This window comes from Emys orbicularis, chromosome 4 (genome assembly GCF_028017835.1).
Source record: "Emys orbicularis isolate rEmyOrb1 chromosome 4, rEmyOrb1.hap1, whole genome shotgun sequence".
In the NCBI taxonomy this organism is placed as follows: domain Eukaryota; kingdom Metazoa; phylum Chordata; order Testudines; family Emydidae; genus Emys; species Emys orbicularis.
This window is the reverse complement of record NC_088686.1, coordinates 157,084,943-157,106,121: the sequence shown is the minus strand read 5'-3', so window position 1 is coordinate 157,106,121 and position 21,179 is coordinate 157,084,943. Positions and strand designations below refer to the sequence as shown.

The window sequence follows — 21,179 nt, the reverse complement described above, 5'->3', positions numbered from 1 at the left end:
GGCTACATCACTTGTACTCTCTGGCTCTCAGTTTTCCCATTTGTAAAATGAGGTTAATAGCAGTTCCTATGTCCCAGCGGGGTTGTGAGCATAAATATCTAAAAGACTGTGAGGTGCTGAGATATTACGGCAATGGGAGCCAAATAAATAACTAAAAGAGGTAGACACTAAACCAGGAAAGTATAATTCCACCATTGGCCTGCACGGAACGTAGATTGATACACTTATAATCCCATGAGCCCCTGCATGTAGACTAGGTCAACAGTTTATCATCCCACTACTGACACCAACAGGTCAACTGGGAGCACTCAAATGCTGCAGACAAAGGGGACATTGTTACACAGAGGGCTGACCAGGTATTTATACACTCCCGTGGCTGCGAGTCTACTGTGAGGCACTTGTGGGTGCTGAACAAGGGCACGTGTTCACATGGAGAGGCAGACATTTGTTTTACCACTCCAAGCAGCAATGTCCTTAAAATCCAAGAAACATCATAGATCTGGTTTTCAAGGTCATCTATTTGCCTTTTCTTTTGTGGTCAAGCACTGTAATGAGGCCACAAAAGGTCTCATTATTTTTGTAGGACCTACAATATTTCCAGATTTAGCCAGCCAGCAGAGGATGCCCACATTGACAGGGCACGGTAATAGACAGAGGCGTCTCCTCTCAGCATCTTGGATTCTTTAACTGATGTCCTCTGCAGTTAAACTGTGTTTTAAAGACACTCTGTACTGAAGATAAAGCCCCAAGGTTTCCTGGGCATAAATCAATTCCCCAAAGGGCTCAGGGGCATTAAAATTCAGAGCTCAGGTCTATTTACGCTTCGTAGCTTTTTGCCTCTCATCAGCCAGCCCTGCTATTTCCTGCTAATCTCAATGGACCCAGCCTTTCCTCTGATATCAGCGCTGATATCTAGATTCCAAAGCCAGAAGGAACTATTGTGATCATCTAGTCTGACCTTCTAAATAACAAAGGCCAGAGAACATCCCCCAGAATAATTCATCCATCCATCTTACTTTAAAAACTGGCAGTGATGGAGAATCCACCACAACCCTTGGTAAATTGTTCCCATGGCGAATTATCCTCACTGTTAAAAATGTCCAACTTTTTTCCAGTCTGAATTTGGCTTCAGCTTCCAGCCATTGGATCACCTTACACCTCCCTCTGCTAGATTGAAGACCCTGTTCTTAAATATTTGTTCCCCATGTAGATACTTGTAGACTGGGATCAAGTCACCCCTGAACCTTCTCTTTGTTAAGACGAAGAGATCGAGCTCTTTGAGTCTATCCCTAATAAAGCAGGTTTGCTAATCCTTTAATCGTTCTCACGGCTCTTTTCTGACCCCCTCTCCAATTTATCAACATCCTTCTTGAATTGGGGGCCCCAGAGCTGGACACAGGAGTCCAGCAGCAGTCACACCAGGCCAAATAGAGGTAGAATAACCTCCCTCTTCCTATTCGAGATTCCCCTATCTATGCATCCCAGAATTGCATTAACTCTCTTGGCTACAGCGTCACACACTCCTGTTCCAATGAACATGAAAGCAACATTTTTTCCAGAGTCACTGCTTTCCAGGATGGAGTCCCCCAACTCGGTAAGTAAGGCCTGCATTCTCTGTTCCTAGATAGATCCATTTACACTGAGCCATATCAAAACACAGATTGTTTGCCTGAGCCCAGATTACCAAGTGAGCCAGATCACTCTGTATCAGTGACCTGGCCTCTTCATGATTTACCACTCCTCTAATGTTGGTGCTAGCTGCAAACTTGATCAGTGATGATTGTATGTCTTCTTCCGGGTCGTTGATAAAAATGTTAAATAGCCTAGGGCCAAGAACCGACCCCTGCAAGACCACGTTGGGAACACAACCGCTCAACGATGATTCCCCGTTTACAGTTACATTTGGAGATGCATCAGTTAGCCAGTTTTTAATCCACTTAATGTGGGCCGTGTAAATTGTATAGCATTCTAGTTTTTTTAATCCAAGGTCGGATGGTACCATGTCAAATGCCTTACAGAAGTCTAAGGATATTACATCAACACCATTACCGTTATCAACCAAATTTGTACTCTTATAAAAAAAATCAAGTTAGTTTGACGGGATCTATTTTCCGTAAATCCCTGGTGATTTGCATTAATTATACTACACTCCTTTAATTCTTTATTAATCCAGCCACTAGCTCGCCCAGGATAATGTCAGGATTACCCGGATCATCCAGGTTACCCTTTTAAAAAAATTGGCAGTACATTAGCAGTGTTCTAGTCTTCTGGCACTTCCCCAGTGCTCCAAAGACTTGCTGAAAAATCAACATTTTGAGACTGCAGAGGAAATGCAGACACCACAGCCCCTTTGGTTTAGTCGCCCTGACCACGAGGAGCAAACAGGGAGTCAGGTGCACAGAGTTCTTTGTTGCCATGAGCACGCAGACATGCAGCAGACATGGGGTCCGGGGCATGGATTGTTTAGTTGCACCGATGAGCAAAGCTAACCGGGTCTCTTTAGGACCAGGAATGGCAAGGGTTAGGGGGCCAGAGACCTAGGGCAGCCCCAGAGAGCAGCAGTTTGCAGGTATTTGCCATTCTGGAGAGTAGCCTCCCCTCTCCCTCCGAGGAATTTTGTGCATTATTTCTTGTTTAGCATTGGACCGGCCGGGAGGCAGAAAGCAATTGCAAAGTGACTGTCTTTAGGACCGGGGGAGGCGAGACCGGTGCAGAGGGGGGTGTCATCCTGCAGACAGGGAAGGAACAGCGCAAGGAGGCAGAGATGGGCCGCATTTCTGCGTCGGTTTGCACGGCTCAAACCGCAAAGCAAAATGGCTGTAGCTAGGACCAGGGGAAGGTGGGAAATGCAACCCACGGGGGGCTGGCTAGTAGGTAGGACGGGACTGCCAAGGGGAACTTGCCTCTCTTTGTGCATTCGAGCTTGGAGAAAAATACCGAGCGGGGCTTGAGTCGCGTATATTGCCACACAAGCCAAGCAACGTGGCTCGGGGGGGAGACGAGAGATTTGCAAGGCGAGGCCTTTTACAAAAGGCAGGCCCCCTTCCCAAGCAATCATTGCATGGCTCCGCGCTTGCAAAATGGCTGGTTTTAGGACCAAGGGAGGAGACGCCGCCCCAAAGAGGCAATGCAAAGGAGAGAGATGCTGGAAAAGAATATGCAAAAAAAAAAAAAAAAGGGAGGGGGGGGAGTTTATTGTCTCCTTCTCCGCACTGGAGTATCGAGATTTTGCAACAGAAAATCGCCTCATGAGCCGTGCAAAGGCAGCGAGGGCTCGCGGCAGGGCGCTGGCTCTTGTCGCGTGCAAAATGGCTCTCTCTAGGACCCCGGGAGGAGACGCCACCCCGCCTGCTGGGGAAGGGTTTTGCAGAAAGGCTGCACCAGTGTGCACCCGAGGCGGACAAGCCGCCTGGTGACCCAGGCAGCCTGCCGAGGTTGGGCCCGGCAAGCTGCCGCCTGGCCGGCTCCCGGAGCTGGTTTGCACCAGGCTGGCAAGGAGCAAGGCTGGTTGCAAAATGGCTGGGTCTAGGACCGGGGGAAGAGGCTCTCCCCTAGGAAGGGGGGCAGTTTGCAAAGGCGATTTGCCCCCCCCCGGAGCTGGCGTGAATGCACGGGTTAGGAGGGCTTGCAATGGGTTAATCTCTGCCTTACCTGGCTCCTGCCTCTCTTTTTCCGCTGGAGCTGCTGTTCCCCACTCCCTGCTGGAGCGTAATGAGTCAGCCCCTAGGACCCTGAGGGAGGAGAAGACAACAGTAGAGGAGGGGGGGCGTGGGGGGGGGGAGAAATGCAAAGTCAAGGAGTCGCTTAAAGGGATATTAAACCCCCCTCCATAGCCCAGCAGGCTTCCAGCCCTGGGGGATTTATTGCCACCAGGCTGGGGGGGTTGCTACACCCCAGGACCTGGGGGGTGGGGTGGAGGAGGGCAATTGATTGCAAAGGTAGGAACCTTGCTTCCCGGTGGGCTGTTGGGGGGCGGGAAGAGGTTGGGGGGAGCAGCGCAGGAAGTGTGGCACGCCATGCACAGCACGGTGGAAGCGGGGTGCGGCCATAACCGGAAGTGTGGCACGCAGATCACCCAATGGGAGGGGGGGGGTCGGTACAAACTATCTTATAGGGGACACACCCCCAGGAAGGGGGGCGGGGTTTGAAGGGGGCTGATGCACAGGGAGGGAATGGGAGAGAACCTAGGAGTCCTGGCTCCCAGTCCCCCCTGCTCTAACCCACTAGACCCCTCTCCCCTCCCAGAGCCAGGGAGAGAACCCAGGAGTCCTGGCTCCCAGCCCCCCCTGCTCTAACCCACTAGACCCCTCTTCCCTCCCAGAGCCAGGGAGAGAACCCAGGAGTCCTGGCTCCCAGCCCCCCCTGCTCTAACCCACTAGACCCCACTCCCCTCCCAGAGCCAGGAGAGAACCCAGGAGTCCTGGCTCCCAGCCCCCCCTGCTCTAACCACCAGCCCCCACTCCCCTCGCAGAGCCGGGGAGAGAACCCAGGAGTCCTGGCTCCCAGCCCCCCCTGCTCTAACCACCAGCCCCCACTCCCCTCCCAGAGCTGGGGAGAGAACCCAGGAGTCCTGAAACATTGAAGGGGAAGGATTTGTCTGTAACATAACGATGTTGGGGGGGTGTCAGTTTTTCTCTGTGACCCCCCCAGCCCCTTGGAGGGAAGTTGCAGGGATTTGGCTTGGAATGGGGGGCGGGGAGGGGGTAACTTGGCTCCAGGAGGAGCGTGTGGGGGACCCCTTTGAAAGGGACACCCCCGGAAGTGCAGCCCCATGCCCAGGGAGGGGGGCGGGCCTCCCGGGAAGCCTTTCTCCGCTGCACATTTCCTGTTTCCTAGCAACAAAAGGAAGTATTTGTTGTGCCCTAGCCTGGGTGACTCTTGCAGCCCCGGCCCCCTGGCGGAGGGGGCAGCAGGGCCTGGGGGGGTTGCAGACGGCCCCCGCCCCCCAGCAGCAGGGCAGAGCGGGGGGCTACAGGGGCTGGACCCTGCTCTCCACGAGGGACGGACCAGAGCCACCCCCACGGGCTGGGGGGCGAGATTCCCACCCCCACGGGGGGGCTGTGGACTTGTCTTGCCCGCCTGGAGACCCCCCAGCTGGGAAATCAGCCCCCCAGTGGGCCGGTGCCTCTTCTCTTCCAGGGGGCGGCAGGAGGCGGTGGAGCGGGGAGCCCCCCACCTGGACTGGACGCCCTGCGCTGGACGCCCTGGGGGTTCGCCCGGCCTGGGCTCTCCTGCCACCACGGACCTGGGGTTCGCACCTCTGCGATCTGCCTCCAACATCACAGACCCCTGGGAGCTCCGGTCTCCAGCAGCTTGGGGTTCACACCCCTGGGATGTGTCGCCCGCCTCTCGGACACCCCTGGATCCAGACCCGCCGGGCTCAAGCCCCTGTGAGCTTCTGTAGCCAGCAACTCGGGGTACAGCAGCCTTGTCCCCTGCGATCTGGGGCTCAGTTCCCTCAGCCGTGAGCGCCTGTCTCCAGTCGCTGTCTGGACCCATTACGTCCTGTATCCGGACCCCGCTAGGATCCAGAATTGAAGACTGAACTCCACCAAAAGTCTGTGCCGGTCCCTCCCCTGGGGGATAAGGCACCCCGGGGAGACCTGTATTTTTGGGGCTCGTCCCTACAAATTTCCTCCTTGTACCCTGAAGATCCTGTGTTTGCCTCCGCGCGTCTGGCTGTCACTTGGGTTGTGACTCCCTCCCTGGAAACTGCTTCAACTCTCCTGCCCTGGGCCTGTGTGTCACCTCTGGGATGCTTTATTGGACCCTGGAGGTAAGAGGCTGGCTTTTGGGGGTGCTGGGTTGTACTGGGGTTGGTTAGGGCCCCATCTGTGTTCTAAAGCCATATGTAGTCTTTTAAAACACTTTTTCCTGTTCTGCTTATCAAGTGGGTGGAGATTGTTATTCTCGTTTTATGAATGGATAAACTGTGGCGCAGAGATGGGGACTTGCCTGAGGCTGTAAATGGAGTGTGTATCAGAACTGGGAACCCAGGAGTCCTGGCTCCCAGCCCCCTCTGCTTTAACCCACTAGACCCCAATCCCCCTCCCCCCACCCCGAGCCGGGGAGAGAACCCAGGAGTCCTGGCTCATTCCATCCCCCCCTCCCTGCAATTTTAAATTAGATGCAATTGTTTCTCGCCCTTCCTTAGCTAAAAATTGTGTGGCATGGCTGTGTGTCCTAGGTGCTGTGTCCCGCCCTAGAAGGAGCTGCATTGTAATGCAGGATGAGTAGTCCCCAGGCAGCATCGTTATGTGGCTGTTACCGAGCTGACCCTCCCCAGAGTGGCAGCATCTCAGCACCAGGCGAATCATCCCCGTGCTGTGTCACTGTGCGGCTGTTCCCCAGAGGCAGCCGCATCTCAGCGCTGAGTGAAATGTATTGTCCCCCAAAACAGGTCTTAGCTGTCTTTTTCTCTACCAAGGTTGTGGAGTGGCCTAATTTACCTGTCTTGCTATGAGCATGATCAAGTCATGTTGGAGGCTAGAAACTTTGAAAGCATCTTTTTTTTAAAAGGCTCCCAATTTTAAAGAGCGACTGAATGGAAAACAGCCACCCACCCACACCTGCCCTGAGAGATTGGTGTTCCTTTTGCCTTCAATGGGCCAGAGATTGCTAATGAGTTACCCCAGTCACAAATCTTAAAGTTCCCCAACAGATTGCGTGTCATGCTGCCACAAATTCTTCTCCAGGGTTTCCACTTCTTATGCTTCATCTCAAGCCAGCGGTGATCTTTGCTTGTGGGGGCAGAAAACATCCATTGTTAATTTTGCCTTGTCACATAAATCTGTGTGTTTGGTGCTGACCCCTGCTAGAGGGAATCGGGGGGGCCCCCAACGTGTGTGTGTTTTCCCATCCTGTTTTGTCGATCTTTAAAATAAATAAAAAAATACCTGCTACGGGTATTCAGAACCTGAAATATAATATATGGGGATATACCTATCTCATAGGACTGGAAGGGACCCTGAAAGGTCATCGAGTCCAGCCCCCTGCCTTCACTAGCAGGACCAAGTACTGATTTTGCCCCAGATCCCTAAGTGGCCCCTTCAAGTATTGAACTCATAACTCTGGGTTTAGGAGGCCAATGCTCAAACCACTGAGCTATCCCCCCCCCCCCCCCCCCCCCGGCTTCATGGTGCTGAGAAATGTGTCTGGGTGATGTTATATTTTTTAGGGGCAAAGGTTATAAATTAATGAGTGTTTTTTCTCTGGTGCATCCAAGTTATATTTAGCACTTTACCTCATTACAGGTGGCAATATGGAGTCATGCACTTTTCTAATTATTATAATTAAACCAGTGTGCGTTAAGTTAGCCTTGCCCTAATCAAGGAGAAGACACTTATTGCAGGTGTTAATGATAGCCTTACTAAACATGAGTTGGTAGCTGTTTTCCCCATTTAGAGATGGGGAAACTGAGGCACAGAGAAGGAAAATGACTTATCCTGTTTGGTCATAGACTACGAGGGTTGGAAGGGACCTCAGGAGGTCATCTAGTCCAACCCCCTGCTCAAAGTAGGACCAATCCCCAGACAGATTTTTGCCCCAGATCCCTAAATGGCCCCCTCAAGAATTGAACTCACAACCCTGGGTTTAGTAGGCCAATGCTCAAACCACTGAGCTATCCCTTCCCTGCTCAGTGGTTTGAGTGACTCAGTGGTCAAAGACACAGAGTATAGAACTCAGGCGTCCTGACTCCCAGCCTCCACTAACCACTAGAGCAGCAGTTCTCAACCAGGATTCCGAGGTCCCCTGGGGGGGGCCGCGAGCAGGTTTCAGGGGATCCGCCAAGCAGGGCCAGCATTAGACTCACTGGGGCCCAGGGCAGAAAGCCGAAGCCCCACCACCCAGGGCTGAAGCTGGAGCCTGAGCAACTTTGCTTCATGGGGCCCTCTGTGGTGTGGGGCCCCGGGCAATTACCCTATTTGCTACCCCCTAACGCCAGCCCTGGCTTTTATATGCAGAAAACCAGTTGTTGTGACACAGGTGGGCTGTGGAGTTTTTATAGCGTGTTGGGGGTAGGGGGGGGGCTCAGAGAGAGAGAGAAAGGTTGAGAACCCCTGCACTAGAGTCCCATCCCCTCTCCGAGCCAGCGATGGAACCCAGGAGTCCTGACTCCCAGCCCAGCCCCGCCACACACTCTAACCCACTAGACCCCACTCCTCTCCCAGAGCTGGGGATAGAACCCAGGAGTCCTGGCTCCTTTTGTGAGAGAACTGAGTGTTCATGACTTGGGGGGGGGGGGGGGGGGGGGTGTTGTAGATCCCTGACCTGGGCGCGCACAGTTCTGCCAGTGCCCCATAATCTCATTCCGCAGACCCCTGTGATGCCAGCCCTGGGCTCCCCTGCCCCCCTGCTCTGCTAGTGCCCCTCAGTCCTGACCCGCAGCCCCAGGCTTTTCTTAAACCCAGTACTCATCCAAAACACGACACAAGCGAGGAAGCCGGGGAAGGAGGCCTGCTGACTGTTGCATTGGTAACCTGTGCTCGGCTTGGAGCTAGTCCGCGGAGGGGACAACTTAGTTCCTTTGCGTCCCAGGGAGAGCTGTCCATGACTGGTGTTCTGCCAGGCCGGCTGGCCAGCTTCGTTTTCCCTTCTCCGACACCCTGAGACATCCGATGTTTGTCTTCAGTTTCTTACATGCCGTTTTATTTAGAACGGCACTCCTGGGTTCTGTCCCCAGCCCTGGGAGGGGAGTGGGGTTGAGTAGGTTAGAGCGGGGTGGGGGCTGGGAGTCAGGACTCCTGGGTTCTATCCATGGCTCTGCTGTGTGGCATTTGCTGTCCGATATCCTTCCACCCACCAGGGTAGCAAACCGCATAGCCCAGGGTAACCCCGTCTGGTCCTCATTTTTGGGCTTCTTTGGGCTTAGCTCCCCTGGTCTGGAGAGGATGAAGCCATGGATCCCGTAGCAGCCGGGCGTGAGGCTTGTATGTGGGGCACTCATTTGGCGGCGTTTTAACCCCTCTTCCCTTGCGTGTGTCCCCACAGCTGCCGCCTTGGGATGCCGTAAGGAGCCAGAGAAGGAGGAGGAGGAAGAAGCAGCAGGAGGGGATGCAGGCTCATTGTGCCGGAAGCGGAACTTTCCGGGCCGCCGGCCCGGCCCTGTGAAGCCGGCGGAGACAGTGCCCTCCCGCCGTCCGATGTGAGCGATGGAAGAGCCCGGCTGCGAGCCGAGCCAGCCGCAGCGGGAGGAGCGGCCGTTCAAATGCGGGCAGTGCCAGCGGAGCTACCGCCACGCCGGCAGCCTGGTCAACCACCGGCGCACCCACGAGGTGGGACTCTTCACCTGCCTGCTGTGCCACAAGGAGTTCTCCAACCCCATGGCCCTGAAGAATCACCTCCGCATCCACACCGAGGAGAGGCGCCACCGGTGCCCGGACTGTGGCCGCAGCTTCCGCGTCGCCTCCCAGCTGGCCAGCCATCGCCATTCGGCCCACGCCGGCCGTGACCAGAAGGGGGAGGAGGACGGGGAGAACAACTTCCAGCAAGGGCAGGACTCCTCGTCGTCGGATGCCGACGTTTTCCCCGCGCTAGAGGGCGGCGGCGCCGGGACGTTGCTGAGCAACCTGGAGAAATACATCGCCGAATCGGTGGTGCCGGCTGATTTCTCCCAGCTGGAGTTCCCCGGCAAAGCGGAGGAAGGCCAGGAGGCCCCTGGCGTGCCGGCAGAGGAGCGGCGCTATAAATGCAACCAGTGCGATAAGGCCTACAAGCACGCGGGCAGCCTCACCAACCACAAGCAGAGCCACACGCTGGGCGTCTACCAGTGCGCCGTCTGCTTCAAGGAGTTCTCCAACCTCATGGCCCTCAAGAACCACTCCCGGCTGCACTCGGAGTACCGCCCCTACAAGTGCCCGTTGTGCTGCAAGGCTTTCCGCCTGCCCAGCGAGCTGCTGAGCCACCAGAAGGCCCACGAGAAAGCCCGGTGGGCCGGGAGAGCCCCCTCGGAGGGCTCGGAACATAGCGTCTCGGAGGAGGACTCCATTGAGACTTCGGCCAAGCTGGATATCTACCAGCCGCCGCCGGCCGCCTTCGGAGAGGGCGCCCCCTGCAGTTTGAAGGACGGGGCGAAGGCTGGGGGCGGGGACCGGGGCAATCCGGATGGGGAGCTGTGCGTGAGGTGCGGGGGAAACTTCGCCGATGAGGAGGAGCTGAGGCACCACAGCTGCCTCTACCCGGAGGAGGAGGAGGAGGAGGAAGAGGAGAAAGAGGATGGGGGTGGCTTGGCCCAACCCACGATGGATTCGGAGGGAGCCTGGGAAGCCAGCAGTAAGGACGGAGACCAAGCGCGGCCCTACCGGTGCGGGGAGTGCGGCCGGACCTACCGCCACGCCGGCAGCCTCATTAACCACAAGAAAAGTCACCAGACGGGCGTCTACAGCTGCAACTTCTGCTGCAAGCAGCTCTTCAACCTGGCGGCCCTCAAGAACCACCTGCGGATACACCTCAAATCCAAGCCGGCCTCCCGGCCCGGCCTCCAGTACTCCTGCCCCCCGGCGCCCGAAGAGGCCGCTTGCCACCTCGACCAGAGCCCCGCAGAGCCAGCTGGCGGGGAGAGGGCCACGGAGCCGCCGGGCCGCGGGGAAGCAGGTGGAGGAGGTGCTCTCAAAGAGGAGGAGACTGGTTGCGTGGAGGAGGAAGAGGACGGGGCATCAGAAGAGCGGCCTTACCGCTGCGGGGAGTGCGGCCGGACCTACCGGCACCGGGGCAGCCTGGTCAACCATCGGCACACCCACCGGACGGGCGTCTACCAGTGCTCCCTGTGCCCCAAGCAGTACTCCAACCTGATGGCCCTACGCAACCACGTCCGCATGCATTTCCGAGCGGCGCGGGGCAAGGAGCGAGGGAGCTACGCCTGCACCAGCTGCGGAGAGAGCTTTGAGGATGCGGCAGAGTTCCAGTGGCACCAGCTGCGCCATGCGCCCGGGGAGGCCGTCCCCTGCCCCCAGGAGGGGAAGGAGGAGGAGGAACCGGGCAGCGTCCACACGCGGGAGGTGGCGCTGCTGCAGGCCATCAAGCGAGATGTGGAGGAATTGGAGGCGGCGGGGCCGGCACCGGGGATGTCTCACATCTGTGGCTGCTGCGGGATGATCTTTCACGACCTGGGCAGTTTGCAGAGCCACGCCCTGGCGCACGGCGACGGGGAGCCTGGCACGGGAGAGGGCGAGGCGGAGCTGCCGGGCAGACGGCTGTACAGCTGCGAGCTCTGTGGCAAGTCCTACCGCCACTCGGGCAGCCTGATCAACCACAAACAGACGCACCAGACGGGGGATTTTGAGTGCTCGCTCTGTGCCAAACGCTTCTCCAACGTGGCTGCCTTCAAGAGCCACTTACGGGGCCACCAGAAGCCGAGGAAGGGCCGAGCGGGGGCGGAGGAGGAAGAGGAAGGGGGCGTGGCGGAGGCGGAGCCCAGAGATGCCCCTGACGGCACGATGCAGCTGGAGGGAAGTGGAGATGTTGGGCGTGGTGGCCCGGAGTGTACCCGGGTTGGAGAGGAGGGGACGTTAGACGAGGAGGAGCCCCAGCGGAGCTACAATCTGCGGGGAGGCAGCGCGGTGAACGGTTGGCAACACCCGAAAGAGGAGGAGGAGGCCGAAGCGTCACCACCCAGCAGCCCCAACTCTCAGCCCTACCCGTGCGAAATCCTCGACCACAAGCACAGCCAGCAGCTGGGCATATACCAGTGTTCCCTGTGCCCGAAGGAGTACTCAAACCTGGAGGCGCTGAAGAGCCACTTCCGTGGCCATGCCACGGCCCAGCAGCCGGGCGCCAGCACCGAGGAACGTCCCTTCCTTTGCAGCCTCTGCGGCAGGATCTTCCCAAGCGAGACGGACCTGCAGCACCACCACGGCCTGGCTCACAGCGGGGAGGGGGAGCCACGGGACGGCAGCTTGGAGGCCGGCGAGGATGCAGCTTTCCCCGGGCTCCAGCAGGAGGCAGAGGGGCGGCCAGATGAGCGCGACGGGGAGGAAGAGATGCTCCTTTCCCATATCTGTGGCTACTGCGGGCAGACGTTCGACGACATGGCAAGCCTCGAAGAGCACAGCCTGGGCCACCGGGAGGAGAAGGAAGCGGCGTTGGCTGACACCACCATCCAGCTGCGGCTGGGACCGCGTCCGGAGCTGCCGGAGGAGCAGAAATCTGGCCTGACGCCCCCAGACAGCCGTCCCTATGCCTGTGGGCAGTGTGGGAAAACCTACCGGCACGGCGGCAGCCTGGTCAACCACAAGAAGACCCACCAGGTGGGAGATTACCAGTGCAGCGTCTGCTCTCGGCAGTACCCCAATCTGTCCGCCTACCGCAACCATCTCCGTAATCACCCCAAGTGTAAACTGAATGACAGCCGGCCAGCCGGCAACGGGGACAGTGTAGAGAAGGAGCCGGCGCTCCCGCACGGCAGGGAGGGAGGAGAGGCAGCCGCGGCCCCAGCTCCCGGAAAACAGGACCCAGGGGGCAGCGATGGCGAGGAGTGCAAGCTGCACGTGTGTGAGGTTTGTGGGGAGCTGTGCCAGGGGGCAGCGGGGCTGGAGGCACACTGTGCCGCCCAGCACCCGGAGGAGGAGGAAGAGCTGGTCAGCGTTGCCAAGGAGGAAGAGGAGGAGGAGGAGGGCGGCAGCGGGGAGGAAGGTGCCGTGTCGGAGCGCCCCTTCTGCTGCGAGCAGTGCGGCCGGAGCTACAAGCACGCGGGCAGCCTGATCAACCACAAGCAGACCCACAAGACGGGCCTCTTCCGCTGCGCCATCTGCCAGAAGCTGTTCTACAACCTCATGGCCTTGAAGAACCACAACCGCATCCACTTCGAGACCAAGCGCTACAAGTGCGCCCAGTGCCCCAAGGCCTTCCGCCTCCAGAAGCAACTGGCCAGCCACCAGCGTGTCCACCGCGAGAGGAGACCGCCACTGCCCTCCTCGTCCTCCAGAAAGTTGGCTCACGCCAAGAGAGCAGGCAAAGCCCACACTGACGGTGGCGGGGTCTCGGAGCCACCCGCTGCCTCCAAGAAGGACCCCGAGGAGCGGCCATACCGGTGTGAGCAGTGTGGGCGGACCTACCGCCATGCCGGCAGCCTTCTCAACCACCGCAAGAGCCACAAGACAGGCCATTACTGCTGCCCCGTCTGCCCCCGGGCCTACCCTAACCTCATGGCCCTCAAGAACCACCAGCGCATCCACTTCGAGGTCAAGCGCCACCGGTGCCCTGACTGCGGCAAAGCCTTCAAATGGCAGAGGCAGCTGGTGAGGCACCAGCTGATCCATGCCCAGCGCCGGCCTCGTCCCGGCAGCAGGAGCTCCCCCGGCCGCCCCTTACTGGAGGCCAGTAGCCTTGTCCGGAGCAAGACGGCTCGAGAATGGCGGGCCGCCCGGAGGGAGCAGGGCGGCAGCCACGTTGACGCCTCAGGTGGCCACGGTGACGGTGGCCATCTTGGCACTACCTCAGGTGGCAATGTTGATGGTACCTCAGGCCCTCATGTTGACAGCAGCCATGTTGGCAGTGCATCAGTTGGTGCCTCAGGCAGCCAGGTTGATAGCAGCTATGTTGGCGGTACCTCAGGCAGCCATGTGGGCAGTGCATCAGTTGGTGCCTCAGGTGGCCATGTTGACACTGGCACCCAAACCCCAGTGGGCGTCACTCCGGCGCCCCTTGGCCCTTTCCAGTGCCCGGTCTGCCCCAAGCAATTTCCCACCCCATCAGCCCTCAAGAACCATGGCCGGGTCCACACTAAGAAGCGTTTTGAGTGCTCGGAGTGCGGCAAGGCCTACCGGGCCTCTCGGGACTTGGTCCAGCACCTGTGGCGGCACCAGGCCGAGGCAGAGGCTGGGGCCACTCCTGGCACCAACGGCCTGGTGGACCAGCGCCCCTACAAGTGCGACCGTTGCGAGCGGACGTACCGCCACGCTGGCAGCCTCCTCCACCACAAGAAGGTCCACACCACCGGTCTCTACCGCTGCCCAGCCTGCCTCAAGGAATTCCACAACCTCTTGGCCCTCACCTACCACCTCCGCACCCACTCGGACAAGAAAGGCCGCCGCTGTCCGGACTGCGGCCAGGCCTTCCGGACTTCCAGCCGCCTGGCCAGCCATGCCAAGGCCTGCCATGGCCAGGCCGGCTGCGCCAAAGCCAGCCACGCTGCCACAGGAGGGGCCCAGGGGCCTGAGGCGGGCTCCTGCCAGGACGCGGGGGTGGATGGCAGTGCCACTGCCGCCATGGGGCAAGTTAGCTGAGGGTCGTGCGAATGACTGTGCGAATGTGTGGGTGGTGGTGGTGGTGGGGGGGGACGAGAGGGGATGGAGAGATGGAGGGGGGGGAGTCAATGTTGATCGTTGTCCTAGTACCAAATCATTAGGAAGGGGAGGAATTTTCAACGGCACAAATGGGGGTGGGTGGGAGAGGTGCCCAGTCTGCCAGTGGGAGGGAGGCAGTTTGTGGGTGCCATGGAACAATCAGTGAGGGAGGTTTTGGGGTGGACCCCAGTTCTCCAATGGGTGGGTGAGGGGAAGCGGTGTTCATTTGATTCTCTGCTGCCTTTTTGTGCCTCTGAGAACTTTCCCCTTAACCCTATGTTACCTTGTTTCGGCCCCCAATTCAGGAGAGATCTTAAGCACCCGCTTTACTCTAAGCATGTGCTTAAATCCAATTGATTACAATCCAGTTTTGAATCCGCTTGGCTGTAATTCTCAATGGATTCCACTGAAATTGGTTCAGATGACGCTCCAGTGATCTCCTGCACAGGAGCCTGAACGTTGTGGTTTTAAAAAAAAAAAACCACACACAACATTGGTGCCATGTTTTTAGTTTGGTTTGGTTTGGTTTTTCGACGTTTGTAGAATTTAATTTGCTGGTTTGTTTTGACCAATTCCCAGCTCCTTTTTAAATGGTGTCTGTTATTGGAGAAGAAGGAGGACATTTTAAAAATTGCTTTCAATAGAAAAAATAATAATTTTGCCCCTAAAAATTGACACACGTGGAAAAAAATAGTCTCCTTTTTACCTCCCCCCTCCCCAAAATTGGCTAAGATGCCCCCTGCAAAAAGTCTAAATATATTTAATTTCAAATATCTGTAATTTTAAAAAACCTTTTAAAAATAGACACATTTTGTCTGAGACTTTTTTGTTGTGTTTTTTTGGAAGAGGGAGAGAATTATAGATATATTTTTTTAAATTTCCTCCTCAATCAGCAAAAGCTGGTCTTAAAACAAAACTTTTTTTAAAAAAAAGAAACTAATAAAAAGACACACTTTTTGTATTGAGAACAAATTGCCTTAATTATAATAATTTTCCTCCCAAAACAAAAACAAACTTTTTTTTTTTTTTTTTTTAAAAGAGAACTAAATTTCTGTATAAGGAGAAAAGGAAAATACAAATTTTAAACCTTTTTTTTTTTTTTTTCCTGAAAAGAATCAAATCTCAATTTTAAACCAACTTTTCCCTTGTGAACAACACACATTTGTCTTCAAAATTCCTTTGAAACAATTTGCTTAAAGACTCCTTTTATGGGGGGGGAGGAAAAAAAACCCCAAAAAACATGACCAGTCTTTCAAGAGAGAAAAATGTTGGGGTGTTTTCAACTGAGGTATTGAATTGCGATCGTAGAAAAAATTTCCTTCTTCATGGGTTGGGATAAAATATAGTTATACCTCCCAGAAATAGTTATCATTGTGCTACTGATCCAAGATGTATGAATATTTTTTATTGTCCTATGGTGCAGAATATGTAAGTGTATTGCAGAAATCCTGACGGTACTCAGAGCTCTCACACAAAGCAGTCTTCTCTTTTAGAAACGCCAACACATAATTTTTTCCTGTATTTGTCTCGGTACGTGGAACGGTTTTAAAAGAAGATTCTATCCCCCCCAACTCCAACCACAAAACCAAACTCTCAGCCCCCTCCAATCTAACCCATTAGACTCCCCTCCCAGAACTGGAGATAGAACCCAGGAGTCCTGACTCCCAGCCCCTGTCCATCCCCTGGTCTAACCATTAGTCCTTGCTCCCCTCCTGAAACCGTGTTAATATTTAAGTGACTCCCTTGTTCGTCCCTCAGCTGTAATTTGGTGGCTCTTCAGTGTGGAATAAAAACCAATAAATCTGGGGGTTTCCTGCCCCCTTACATTCAGCTCTGTTATTTGTAAGTGACTTTAGCTTTGGAGCTAAGTTTGAGCTCCCTGCAGCGCTGATCTCTGGGTTCTATCCTGGCTTCGCCATGAACTAACCTTAGACCCAGACTGGAGAATGCCCTGACTCAGTTTCCCCAGCTCTTTAGCTACCTCCCTCCTGGTGGAGTAAAGCTTTTTAAGTAGCTCGCTTGATTGATCTGTGTCTGTACAGCACCTTGCACAGTGATCCTGGTGCACATCTGGGCTTCTCGGTGCTATAGTGATAGAAATAATGGAAAGGCAGCATGCGGTAGACTCACTTCTGCCCCCTCGTGTGCTGCTGGTGGTGGTGCGCCAAAAGCAGTTTCCACCGATCTGATGAGACACAGATTGTTTTGTGATGATTATTTTAAAATGTCGTTGCTGCCTAGGAGAACCGAGCCTGGATTTGGGCCTCTGAATCTCAAAACTCCTGCCGTCAATGATAAAACGGGTTTTATCTAATGAGCCTCTAAGGAGAAGTGGAGACCAAGTACTGCCCCCCGATAGCCCTTTATTGAGCCTTTCCATCCACTCACCAGCTGGCCCTGGGATTCTCATTCATTTTTCCACCCAACCATCCGCCTCGAGAGAGGGCTGGTTTGATACCCCCGTGCATCTGTGTGATCTGTGATACGCTTATAAATTCGGCAAAGCCCCGGTGCTTGTTTTATAAACAAGCATCTCGGCTTCCTGTTCTCTGTCTCTCTCTCTTCCGTTTTTCGTTTTGAAATACAGCCCAGCCCACACGATAGCAACGATATTTGCTCTCCGGACCCCAGCCGAGATTTCTCATTGCAAGGCAGGTCTTAGAAAGGTGGCTTTAAGTTTCTTAGGGTCTTGTCTAAACACACACAAAAATTTTTATATTCCATCCCTGTTGGAAAATTTTAGAAGGAAGCTAAATTAGTCTGTTTTTCATTTTTCGGGAGGGCTGAGGGGGTTAACTTTCTGTTGAAAATTCAATTTTTTTTTTGGCAAAAGTTCTATTTTTTAAAAGCTGAAAACTGAATAGTTTTGATTTAGAAATGCTTCCGCAGTGCCTGCTGGGAGGTGTAGTTCAGGTGTCTCATCTTCCTCTTCTCTCTTATAGGCTGGGCTTCCTGGTCAGCCTATATTTCCCATGATGCACCATGGTCGTTCCTCTTGAGTTGCTGCAGTGTATCATGGGAATTGTAGTTTGATTACTTCATGCTCTCCATTCTCCTGGCAGGATGCACTCCCTGGTTGAATTATATCTCCCATGATGGAACACCTCTGCAAGACGGGAGAACATGGTGCATCATGGGAGATGTAGGCCACTCATGGAACATGGCTTCCGGAAGCAAATGAGAGCATGAGATGCCTGAGCTATACCTGCCATTATGCACACAGTCTCCAGTCTGGGAGAGGGGAAGCAGTGCATCATGGGAAAGGTAGTCCGGTTGAGCAGCCTGATCCATAGAAGAGAACAGGGACATGAGGTAATGGACCTATGCATCCCATGAGGCAGCGCCGGGCTCTCTCCAGATAGCAATATTTCAATTTCCAGCCTTTTTTTTTGGACAACAAATTGAAAATTTCTGGGGAAAACTGATCCTTTTTTCTAAAAACCCAATTTTCCACCAAAAAAACCCATGCATAGTAATACCAGGACAAAATTTGTAGCTGGACAAACAGCCCCTCTTAACCGGAACCCTCATCATTCTTTGATTGTTGCTTGTCTCAGAGCGGCTACTAGAAATATTTCTGTAGCGGGGATGAGAGGTATAGGACCACTGGCCTCAGCGTAGTTAGCTCTCCTTAGCTAAGTTTATCTGATCTAGCGGGGAAGGGGAATTTTCCCTTTAAAAAGTCTTCTGGCCTCCGAGCGCAGAGGTGGGTCCAGTGCTCAAGTTGCTATCGAGTGCGCTGGACTTTTATTTCCAGCCGATCGTTAGTGAAATTCGGGGACAAAGTTTGTATAAGAAGAAAATGTTGGTTAGACTTTTGTGTGCGGGCGGGGGCGGCGTAGGGAAATGCGTTGTATTTAAGATGTTTTGTTTTTTATTAATTAACTAAAAATCTCACCGAGAAAAAAATCGACCCCGCTCAGGCCGGATCATTTTGTTGTTGTTATGTACTCGGTCAGAGTCCGAACCCGGGGGCTCCCGAAAGCACGGAGACAAAGGTCCTGCAGCTGTGTTGGAAGCGTTTTGGTTTAGTTCTATGGGCGACCTTTGTACCGGTATCATAATACCGAGCGTTTTCCAGCAGCGGTTCCCAACTCACTTTGCGGAGGAGGTCGGTGGTGTTATCCCCATTTTGCAGAAGGGTAAACTGAGGCTGACGTGTCACAGCAGGCCACTGGCGGAGCTGGGAATAGAATCCAAGTCTGTCAGTAGACTGCTCCAACCACTAGACGCCCCCCCCGCGATACCTATATATACACACCTGTAGCAATCGCTACCTGTTTAAAAATCATTAGTTTTTATTTAAAAAGAAAAAACAGTGAAGGGGGGGGGATCCTCTTTATGTGGCTTGGGGGGGGCTCATTGTTTTGCCTCAAGGTTGAGAGCCAGCACCAGACTTTGTTATCGCTCAGGTTCTTGTGCATTAATCCCATGGACTCCTGGAGCTGGGGCTCCGTGCAGACCTCATGATTTAAACCTGCCCTGGGCCATGTTTCCCTTTCTACAATGTGCTCGAGTGGCATTCAAGGGGAGCTTAACGTTAAGTAGAGGCTTGATCGTTTGTGGGATCCCTGCCTGAAAGCATCGGTGGCCTTGACTTCCTAAACTAGAACCTTTTTATCCTGTGTTTGTAATGGGGCAGGTCGACACAGCCCCCCTCAAGCACCCCTGGTTGTGCCAGATGCTGCATGGACCCCCCCGGCTAAGGTCTAGACCCCCATCATGCCAACTGCTCCACAGACCCCTCCACCCCAACCGAGATCCTGGCTTCTGCTGTGCCAGGTCTTGCACAGAGACAGCGCGTGGAGTCTAGAAAACAGGTCATTCTCTGTTCTACAATGGGGGAAACTGACGCCCAGCAATTTGGAAGGATTTGCCCAACATCACAGGCAGTGGGGTATGGAACCCAGGAGCCCTGACTCCCAGGCCCCCTCTTCTAACCCACCAGACCCCACCCTGTCCCAGAGTCAGGAATAGAATCCAGAACGCCTGGTGCCCAGCCCCCTGCCTTAATAACAAGGCCCATCCTTCCCCTCTTGGATATCTCTTCCATTCAGCCCTGACTTCACAGCCCTCCCCTTTGCTTCCCAAAAGTCCAGCATTGGGGCTTCCACTGCTTTGGGGGACGCTTCCGGCCAAGCCCTGATGGGACCGTTGTTAGCAGCTAGTCTGACCTGTATGGCACAAGCCAGAGACCCTCACTCCTGAGTCATTGCTTTTGGCTGAGGTAGGGCATCTCTGCCCCCTTTTCTCTCATTACCCTCTTGCTGTCCATGGGTCTCACTAGCCCCTTCCCTGGAGCTGGAACGTGGATTTGCTTGGGTCCCTGCTGCCCCCCAGTGGCTGGGATTGTGTGTCTTGTCTCTTTCCCCGCTGACAATTCTGCTCTCCTGCGGCGAGGACGCCCGTGGAAGGGCTAGTAGAGGAATACGAACCCGATCAACTTCCGCTGAGTCTGTGGGAGTGACTGGAGTAGAGGTCACGGGGAACTAGTAATTGATTCCCTGGCAAGGTCTTTATTTGCAAAGCCAGGACCTCACTGAATGCAAAGGCCATCAGACAGCTCAGGGGGGTCTGCTGGGGGCTGCCTTGGAAAAGGGTGGAGGAGTGATTCTGAAGGCCAGATCCCCAGCAGGTGTCACTCGGCCATAGCTCCATTGGGGTCAATGGGGCCCGATCCCCAGCAGGGGTCATAGAATCATAGAATATCAGGGTTGGAAGGGACCGCAGGAGGTCATCTAGTCCAACCCCCTGCTCAAAGCAGGACCAATCGCCAACTAAATCATCCCAGCCAGGGCTTTGTCAAGCCTGACCTTAAAAACCTCTAAGGAAGGAGATTCCACCACCTCCCTAGGTAACCCATTCCAGTGCTTCACCACCCTCCTAGTGAAATAGTGTTTCCTAATATCCAACCTAAACCTCCCCCACTGCAACTTGAGACCATTGCTCCTTGTTCTGTCATCTGCCACTACTGAGAAGAGCCGAGATCCATCCTCTTTGGAACCCCCCTTCAGGTAGTTGAAAGCAGCTATCAAATCCCCCCTCACTCTTCTCTTCTGCAGACTAAACAAGCCCAGTTCCCTCAGCCTCTCCTCATAAGTCATGTGCTCCAGCCCCTTAATCATTTTTGTTGCCGTCCACTGGACTCTTTCCAACGGAGGCCCAGCAATTTGGAAGGATTTGCCCAACATCACAGGCAGTGGGGTATGGAACCCAGGAGCCCTGACTCCCAGCCCCCCTCTTCTAACCCACCAGACCCCACCCGTCCCAGAGCCAGGATAGGACTCAGGAGTCACTCGGGTCACTCGGCCATAGCTCCATTGGGGTCAACGGGGCCAGATCCCAGCTGGGCTCAGTGTGGCCAGATCCCCAGCTGGAGATCTACCCCTGACTCTTGGCTTCTGCTGCCCCATGCACAAATCTTTCTGGTTCCAAAGGGCGCTCTGGCTATGATTCACTTGAAACAGCAGAATCCCAACCCCCACATCAACCCCCTGGCACCCTATCTCCTCTGGCTTGCCCCCATCCCCACCCCCAGCTCTCCTTTGAACTGCATGCCCAGGTGCTGTGGAGTTAAGAAATTGGAGGGTCCCCTCCCCTCTTTACAGAGCCCCGATGCTAAGGGTGATCCCTGGGTGACAAGGGTTTGGGCTTCATGCTTCAGGGTTTCTGCTAGTCACCTGTAGGGGTCAGGAAGGAATTCACCCCCTACCTGCCCCATTGCACAGTTGGCCGGCAGTATCTGGGATTGTCTCCCCCCGCCCCTCTGAAGCAGCAGAGATCAGCCACCGCTGGAGACAGGACACTGATGGGATGGCCTGTGCCCTGAGCTGTCCAGGGGTGCTAGGATACTGCATGGGAAGCAGGGAGAATTGGGGTGTTTGTGTGTGTGTCCCC

General features: G+C 54.9%; 1 protein-coding gene and 1 pseudogene across 1 annotated transcript; one reads left to right on the top strand and one right to left on the bottom strand.

Moving 5' to 3' along the window:
• LOC135877976 (RING finger protein 112-like) overlaps window positions 1-21,179 on the bottom strand; it is a 1,138,053-nt pseudogene that overhangs the window by 967,697 nt on the left and 149,177 nt on the right.
• On the top strand, window positions 9,153-14,222 carry ZNF646 (zinc finger protein 646). The gene has a single exon (XM_065402845.1). It carries the CDS (start codon window positions 9,153-9,155, stop codon window positions 14,220-14,222), a length of 5,070 nt encoding a protein of 1,689 aa, XP_065258917.1.

Coding starts and splice junctions, on each gene's coding strand:
- ZNF646 (XM_065402845.1), top strand. CDS start 9,153: ATGGAAGAGCCCGGCTGCGAGCCGAGCCAGCCGCAGCGGGAGGAGCGG.